A 9,078-nucleotide genomic window follows, 5' to 3' on the forward strand; every position below is an offset into this window, starting at 1 on the left:
CTAGTGCATTGTACATAAAATTCCATTATTAAAATTGTACTCCACAAAAAAATCAAACTATATATATATTCTAACATTGTGTTTGTCTTTTTCCACATCATCTAATAGATGTAAATAATATACCAACATTAACACCTACTGTAGTTCTTTTTTCTTAATTGTTTTAGTGTATTTTAACAATGTATGGTATGAAGCACCATCAAAGCCATCATTATATTCCACCCAATTAGCACTTATTACAATAAATGTATTCTAATTAATGACTTACTGTAAAAGGAAGGTTTCTACAATTTTCTTTAGGCTTTTCTGTTCATCAAAAACATCCACAAAGACTGATTCTGCCAGTGATTTTAAAATTGCTGGATAACTATTCTTAATTGTCAAAGCTTCTGAAAGCACTTGGACCATTGTGAAGGTACAAATACATTGGAATTGGTGGCACACTACATGCATGGGATAAATTTAAATATATGGGGGCAGTATTGTGGGAGAAATGCTTGAAACAGTCAGATACTTTCTCCAGTCATAAAAATAAAGCAAGGCAAACAAAGCACCAAGTTATAAGTAACATAGAGTCTTTCTTATACGGACTGATTATAAAATATGTTGTCCACTTTTGCTCAATGGCACCCTAAGAAACAAAAGCAAACTGACCTATTGTGTATCCTTATTTTCAAATAAATATCTCTTTCCTGGAAAATAACAAGCCACTTAAACTCAGTTCATGAAAGTGCAAACACACGGGGTTTGGCCTAGAAACAAATTCCCCACGACAGCAGATCCTAACCACGCATTAAATAATTAAACAAACTTAGAAAAAGACATAACTGTAAAAAACAACAATAAAACACTGTGTTATAACACCCACACGTTGTACCCATTACAACCAACAACAGGCTGCAAGACTGGGATGTTCACTTCACTGAGGTATAAATTGTGACACAAAAGCAGCTCATTAAGATAAAGAGCCTATACTTTTCACTGAAATGGTAGGCACATTGCAGTAAGTTTGTGTGCTATTCATCTAAATAGCTGCAAGTAGCCACCCAATGCTTCTGGCTCTCTAAAGTATGCGCAAAATGGGCAGTGGAGGGGGATGGTGGGAGTTTCCTGTCACTTCTTTTACCTTATACACGTGGGGGCAATATGTGCAATGCAAAGTCTAACTAACAATTGCAAATAGGGGAGTAATCCCTCCCAGTTCTCTCGGTTTTACATATTCCCCCCTCCCTCCATATAAAAAGAAGGACAGCTGCTGCATTGTTCACAATCTTGGTCTTGTTGGTCGTCCACAGTAGGACAATTTCTCTTAAGATGCTTAGAATTTTTTAGGTTTGTCTTTGGAAAGAAAAGGCCTGGGAGTTTAAAGACATACAAGACAGCGGTCCTGAAAGAGAGAGTGAAGAGAGAGAGAGGGGGTACCTGCTATAGCCAGTCACCTTGCCTGATGTGATCATTAACCTTTTTGACAAATACAGAAAAAAGGGCAGTTCACTCATGAGACTCGAGTCTTTGCTTTGAACTGTGGCACAGGAGCTTTGGCAGCTGAGACACAGTAGGGGAATTTCTGTATCTATTGGACCTCACTGAAGAAACCTGCTGCGCATCGACCTGACCAAAATGAGATTACAGAACCTGTTGTACATATTTTTTCTTGTAGTGATGAGTCTTTTGTTAATCAGTGGACAACGACCAGGTACGTGTATCGAATGCCTGTGCCAATCTATTATTACATGTAACAAATGAAGAGTCTGGTTTTGGCTAATAGATGAGCATTTTATCACATATATTATTAATTAGGTTTAAGAGCTGTTTATTATGGACTCAAGAAACATGTATCAATAAAATACAGAAGAGAAACAATTAGTGAATATTTACAGTAGGTCATATTTACAATAAATCCTATGGAACTTACTACCAAATAGGATAACTCTTAACAAACATGTTAATGTTAACGCATAACAAATTGTAAAAAAAGATACATACATATAAATTATTATAATAATTAATAGTTGCTTACACTTATATAGCGCTTTTCTGGACACTCCACTCAAAGCGCTTTACAGGTAATGGTGACTCCCATCCACCAGCACCAATGTGAACCATCCACCTGGATGTATATAATAGTACATTCAATAAATATGTATAACTAATTATTATTTATAATGTATTTCTACATTATTTAATTAAAGTGATATTCTAAGGTGAAATTAAGAGATTTGTTCTCAACACTTTAAAACAATGAAAATTATAGATGGATGCATTATTACTCAATTAGCAAAGTGAAAAGCACATTTGTCCTTAGACAGAAAAGAATTTAACACATTGCGTCAGGAAATTTTAATGAGTACAAAACTAAAAATAGGACAAATTAGTTAGAAATGAATTGTTATATTTTGCCAAATAGTGTATAATGATAAAACCTTAAACCTTTTTTTTTTAAATTAAAACAAACATTAGTTCTATTCATGATGTACAGTTCAACTAATAAGAAAAAAAATCTTAGTTGTCTTGCATGTTTTTTGAGAATTGTTCAAGGGGAGCTTATCTATCAAAGAGATTTGTAAAGAGGAATTTTATCTCAGAATAAGAGTATATTTTTTAACTTCTTTACATTTATTTTTTGCATTCCTATAATAGTATGCACGTTCTATGTTTAAATTGTGAAACTGGGAAAAAAAGTTAGTTTATACCAGTGTTTTATGCAAGTGATATTTGTTGCTTAATTTCCTTCAAATCATGTCATTTGACTATATGAGGGTTTAATTGACCATGACGGTGCCAGTCTAGGTTTTTTCAGCTGAACTCTTTAGTTTCAGAATGCAAATCGGAATGAAGCACTGGCTGCATTCCCAGCTCAATCCCTTATTGTTAGTCATGATCTTCAATCAAATGCTAACAGGGACTGAGATGCTGAGGACTGATTTCCAACCTACCATGAAAGTACTATTAACAGAGGAATAGCTCACACACTTTCAAATGATTTTCAAACTGAGTCATTAGTCTTAGCTAAAATAAAATCTCTTAAACTGCTCGTTTGCAAGTAGTTCAGTCTCAGTTTACAGTAACAAAAATACATTAAAAGGTTTGTTAATCCTAACATCTATTTGCTCTTGGATCTAACTTTTTACTATGATACTTAAGGAAAGGAAAAGCATTTCTTTGTGATTTATGGGCAAAGGCTGTTTCACTGGCATCCTCTGAACACCTAAGTGCTCTGTTGGTCAATTGGTTATATTGCTTATCCTGCAGATAAGGATCAGTAATTTTAAGGCTCCATTTCACCAACAATTTATTGTACCCAGGACATTTCTGAAAGACTTCCGCATGTGGCACATATGTGACATTAATGGCTTGTAATTACTTCTTTACACTTCCAAGTAAACTTTTAAGGGTTTGAAGTTGTAATATAGGAGGGAAATATTATCGCTGAATAAAGTTTTAGGTAATGATCCATTTTATGAATTAAGGACCTTACTCACTACTTTAAGTTGTACAATCTTTCACTGTGTTTTGCTATCTGCATTTTGTGATGATGATGGTATTCAAGTAATCTTAATAAGATGTCTTAAGATGGTTGTTTTTTTAATGTCAATCATTTGATAGTAAATCATATTTTAATATTAATAATCAATGCATCTCATCCATTTGGAAGTATTAGCTTCACATTGCATTGAAACATAAGATGATGGTTGTTATATTTATTGCATCAACAAAATTGCAAACATTTATTTGAATGCATTTTTCCAAAAACAAGTGAATTTAGCACTGATTGTATATTGCAAAGGAATGGACAGAGGGTGATTTCAAGCTGAAAAGTAAAGAAAAGAAACACTATGTTTTGATTGTGAAGCCTTCTTGATCGTATGTTGTTGTTTCTCTTTATTTCAGAACATTTCAATCTAAGACGCAAATATCACAGGCACCATTGTCCACACAGAAGATGTATGCCTCTTCATGCAAGAGTTCCCTTCCCTTAAGGTACATAGAGACTATGATCAACATTTGTTATTGCTCACAACTGTGTTAGACAATTTGATTCCTCAGACTCATTCATATTCATATTCGATATTATTAATAATTTAACCAAATTATCAGACATTGTCCACGTTTTGGCGTATGTTGTCTATTTTGGATCAAATTCAATTGTTTCAGTTGTCTACCAGAAAGTATGGATTCCTCTAAGGACAAGAGTTCCTCTTAGGATTTCCTTTTGGGACTAAAAATAAACTATAATAATCAGCATAAATGTAATTTTCACTACCAACTGCATTTGCTACATTATTATCATTTGTAGTAACCTATACAGAAAATGTTATTTATCTTTCAAGTTGGTATTCTAAATATATACTAACAAAAGTGCTACAGGACTAACATAATGAATATTCAAAGAAAATCCACCCTTTTTCTGCTAGAAGATACTTCACATCAATCTGCTATTGATATTGATATTAAACATTGATTATAATATATGTTGAATAATACTTATAAATATAAAATTAATATGAAAATATATGTGTATTTATTGGGCATTCATAATGATTTGCTATGTTTCTAATCTCATAGAACCAAATGTAAAATAAGGAGGTTAAAGAGCTTCGGATTGCATGGTGCTTAACCTAATATGCCAAACTTGATTTATCTTGTATTACAAAACAAGGATCAATGAAGCATTTTTCATTATATATAAAAAAACATTCATAACTATCCTAAGAACTAATGTAAATAAGGGGTATGGCCAAAGACACCAGTTTTGACACATCTGAAACAATGAATTGGCAAAATTAGTGACTTAGTTTAAAAAGTAAATTGTTTTTAATTTTATTTGTTTTAATTATTTCCTTTTATTTTATTTATATCTTTTCACACTTGTTGACATTATTTTACTTTCTTTAGTAAACGTTCCTGCATGGGAGTTACGAACATGTGGCATCAACAATATACAGCAATAGTTGGCTACAGAGGATTGCTTTTTTTAATTGATAATTAAACCTTCAGGAATTTTAGCTGCATCCTTTCAAATCACTCAATAGTTTCAAAGGATGTGGGTTCTTTGTAGTTTGGAAGAACTTAAGACATGCTACTTCCTAACTGCAGAGAAACACCCTCGAGATTTTCATACACTTCCTTTTTAATCAACATAAAAGCTGTCATAACAGTTATCATAGGTTTAATTTCCCAAAAGAGACTTTTTAAAGTTTATGTCTACCTATCTATGAAATGTGGAATATCAATAGGTTTTCCTTTCAACTTCTTCCTCGTTTTTGCTACGACTATTATAATTTATGAAGGATGCCTGAAAATGAATGACAGGTTCAAAGGAGTTTAGGAAAGCAAACAAAACTGTAGAAGGCAGGAATGAGGCCGTTGCTTCTATTTTTATGTCTTGTATAGCTGAACCACTATCTTCATAATTATCATACTTATTACAACTAAGTCTAATGTGAAAATAAAATTGTCTGTTGCTTTCCCTTCCATTGTGATACAGAGTAGTTACAGTGTAAAATGTTTTACTTCAGAATTCTAATTTTTCTAATATCCTCTTTTCCTTTTTCAACACAAGAGTTACTGTAGTTTTCTTCATGGTACACACAGCTGTGAGATTTGGATATTGGCATGTTCCAGGCTTTCTAAATTCACTTTGCTCTCCCTGTTTCATAAACAATACATTAAATACTTTCACTAACTCCAAGGCAACTTGTGGAAATAGACCATGAAAGCTTACTGTTGGATTCCACAACTAATTAACAGGAGGTTTGTTAAACTGCCATCTTTTTAGTATGCCAAACAACTCTTCTCAGTGTTTTCCTCACTATACCATTATTATCCCTGCAGGTGGGCAAATAAGTTTAATCACCAGTGCTGTATTTTACCAGCTGCCTTTTGATTGAATCCTCAAAACATTCTGTGTACCAATTTGGTAAACTGAAGCAACTCTAAAGATGTATTAGAAAAACTAATTTAAATATTTTCTTGGAGCCACTTTGCCTCTATAAGGGGTTTGCATTTTTAAATTTAATTATATCCCCCTGGTGCTTGACACAAAATATATAAAGAGGGTCTTGGCAGGGATAGTTTTCCAACCACTTCTTAACATGCCAAGTTTGCAGCTTAAAACCTACATACACAGACTTCGCCAAAAGACAACCAATACTAAAGCTTCTCATACTTATACATCTTTATGGATCTACCCTCCATTTTACTCAAGGTTTCAAGACATCTAGATATATTCCAGGTTTTTTACATATATTCACTAAGTTGCGATTTGGATGATTAGCAAGAGTAAGCTGTGGAATTTGCTCCGTCATCATGTGAGGGTGTAGTGTTGTAAATTGCTTTAGTCACAACCATTCGTTAATTGTGACTTAGGTAATTCTTTACAGTTTATAAGAGCAGCAGGAAGATCTGAAAGTATTATTCCTCAGCTGTTCTCTGTGAAAATAACTTAACACAATGACCCTCCAAATACCCGTCTTAACAGACTTTTTTTTAACAGAAATGACCTTAAATTCTGCAGAAATTACTAACTTAATCTACAAGAAAAGACATAAGTGCTTCAGTTCTTCTTGAAGTTAAAAGTAAATTGTAAAAGCTAAAGACTAAAGGCCTATATAAAACTGCCCATTAACAAATGTTTCAGACTTTTCAGAATGGAACGTCTCAATTTATTAAGTACTGTATACCACACATTTACATCTTTTATACTACACTCATCTATTGGGAATTTAAGGGCGGTGTGCAATAAATGGCATTTTAAACCTGATAAAGTTGTCAACAGAGAGGACATTCAGTCCATCTAGCTTATTTACACTGTTGAATATTTTAACTTAATGTTTGCTTTATTACTATTAGTCAGAAATGTATTCTCTGGAGTGTTGCTGAAATAACACAAGTATTTGTATACCAAGAAAGGTTTAGCTTTAGCAAGATATTTGGAAACTGCAAACTGGTTCTGTAAGGATTAATTAGAAAGTCACCTCCTAGCTTTAAAATAAATCACACTAACGATGCATCCTAGACATCAAACGAGCAGTATTCTAGGAGACCTTGCTTTTAAACATTCAGCTGTTGTTATTCAAAACCTGGGTCAGCCATGTAACCTTAGCCCATTCATACTGACCTCATTTGTACATATTTCTGTGCCACTGAGAATGTTAATGATCACATACTCTAATCAAACTGAGGGCTAGCTGAGTCAATTCTGCCAACAATAAGTTACAGTAGCTTATCTGGAGCTGCCTCAGTTCAGCAAGAAATGAAAATGAACAGAATCAAACTGCAAGAATTTGCATGAGCTGAATTCACCCTAACAATGAAAGCCAAAAGCGGAAACATGGTGCAAAATGAAAAAAAAATGTAACCAGTCGAACAAAAGTTAAAAGGGCAGCAAGGCACTTCAAGGATTATTTGCTAGTGACACAGACCAAACAGGGGAAGCTGAGACAAGTAAAGAGAGGCCCATTTGCAGTTCAAGTAAACATACCTCACAGGCAACCACACTGACTAGTATTGACTTTTCTTATCAAGTTATTCCTGATTATGTACTTCCATGAAAAAGTAAAGTGTACAGTCGCTTGCTCATATCAGCGTTATTAGGATATGTTATCAAGCCATATAATTTCTTCATTAAGCATCAAAAGAAACTAATGTATGCATGTTTTTAGAAAAATATAGTGCACAGATTTTAAATTGACTAATTGTTTAAAACCAAATGTTGAAAGAGGAGATTACCATCATTTTTACATATTTTTTAAGGTTTTGTTTCCTCTTTTAAAAGAACCGGAAGATTGTGTGTTTGCTGCTACCAGGCTAAAACAATGAAGTATTAGATTTGTTTAGAGAATCTGTCTCCACAATTGCACTCAACTGAGTCTGTAAATTGTGTCTTTCAGCTACAAACTGTCCAGCAAAAAGGAAAATGGAAAAACTGAAGCCAAAAGATGGTGACTGGTCACGGTGGCAGCTTTTTATGTCCTGAAAAACCTTTTTCCTGAAAGTTCCTCTTCGGATGCAGTCCACCAAAGAAGGAATTTCAAGACTCAAGGCCACCACCTGTTGGAACACAACTGTTGTGAACCTCAGAATTTTAAGAGAAAAATGAAAAAAAGAGAAGAGAGTTTGGCACTTGGCCATGCCAAAAAGAAAGTATTTTTCTGTGCTTCAAAGGATTTTAACAGTAGGATAAGTGTTTCTGGTTTGCTTGTGAAGGTAGTATTTATGATATGTAACTATTCAGAATAATACATACTGGCAATCATGTTATTTTCCTATTACAAAGATTTTAAGCATGCAGGTTTAGGTAACTACAGATGCACTGGCAGTCTCTTTGCCTGTCTCTTTAAGCTCCCTATGTACAGTAGACATAAATTGTTGATACTCTGGATGATTTCACGAGATAAAACCTTAATACATTATTGAAAACAATCTAAAATGGATACAGACACATTAAGTACATATTACACTTCATTAATTCACAGCAAGTAAAGAGAAAATATTTTAAAATAATGTACAGTAGCAAGTAGGTAGCAGAACCCAAAGGCAAAAACCTGGAGATGGCTTTCATTAGGTGCATATACAAAATGCAAATAACTTTTTTGACACTCATAAGAAAACCAGACTGTTGTCTCTTTCAGTGTGTTTTTGCAGCAATACACCTCTTAATAAAATGGTATACTCCCACATTAAACTTAAAGTTATGGCTAAAACAGTGGAAATAAGATTCTGCACACCACTGTGTGACCCCATGTGTATATCATAGTTTCTGCATACTGTAGTGTTTATATGTAAGCAATGCACTTCAAATATTTTATTAATCCCTTTAAATAAAATGTGTATGCATGTTTTATTAATCTTTTCTTTCTTTTTACCATTATTGTTGAATTTACATAGTTTTAATAATTTTCAGAGAACAAGCATTCAAAAGTTCAAATTCCACATACAGTATCAGCTGATGAAATAAAAAAATCTGCATTTGTACCAAATCGGTTATGTCAAGGTCTGTTGCTTACAAGTTAAATCTCTTATAGTTTTAAATGTTAATTAAATATTAAATATAATTTTGAATTTCATTTTTATAAT

At 33.3% G+C, this 9,078-nt stretch overlaps 1 protein-coding gene across 1 annotated transcript; it reads left to right on the forward strand.

Annotated features, from left to right (window-relative positions):
- Nucleotides 1–1,282: 1,282 nt before the first annotated feature.
- Nucleotides 1,283–8,981, forward strand: apela (apelin receptor early endogenous ligand). Its single transcript, XM_088633310.1, has 3 exons — nucleotides 1,283–1,696; nucleotides 3,892–3,981; nucleotides 7,893–8,981. Exons 1-2 carry the CDS (start codon nucleotides 1,621–1,623, stop codon nucleotides 3,978–3,980), a joined length of 165 nt encoding a protein of 54 aa, XP_088489436.1. The 5' UTR covers nucleotides 1,283–1,620; the 3' UTR covers nucleotide 3,981; nucleotides 7,893–8,981.
- The last annotated feature ends 97 nt before the right edge of the window (nucleotides 8,982–9,078 follow it).

Source organism: Lepisosteus platostomus, chromosome 1 (genome assembly GCF_059453375.1).
Source record: "Lepisosteus platostomus isolate fLepPlt1 chromosome 1, fLepPlt1.hap1, whole genome shotgun sequence".
In the NCBI taxonomy this organism is placed as follows: Eukaryota; Metazoa; Chordata; class Actinopteri; order Semionotiformes; family Lepisosteidae; genus Lepisosteus; species Lepisosteus platostomus.

Excerpts from the sequence above, each read along its gene's own strand:
- apela (XM_088633310.1), top strand. The coding sequence starts at position 1,621 with ATGAGATTACAGAACCTGTTGTACATATTTTTTCTTGTAGTGATGAGT. Across the intron at positions 1,697-3,891 it reads AATCAGTGGACAACGACCAG|AACATTTCAATCTAAGACGC; the intron begins GTACGTGTATCG and ends TCTTTATTTCAG.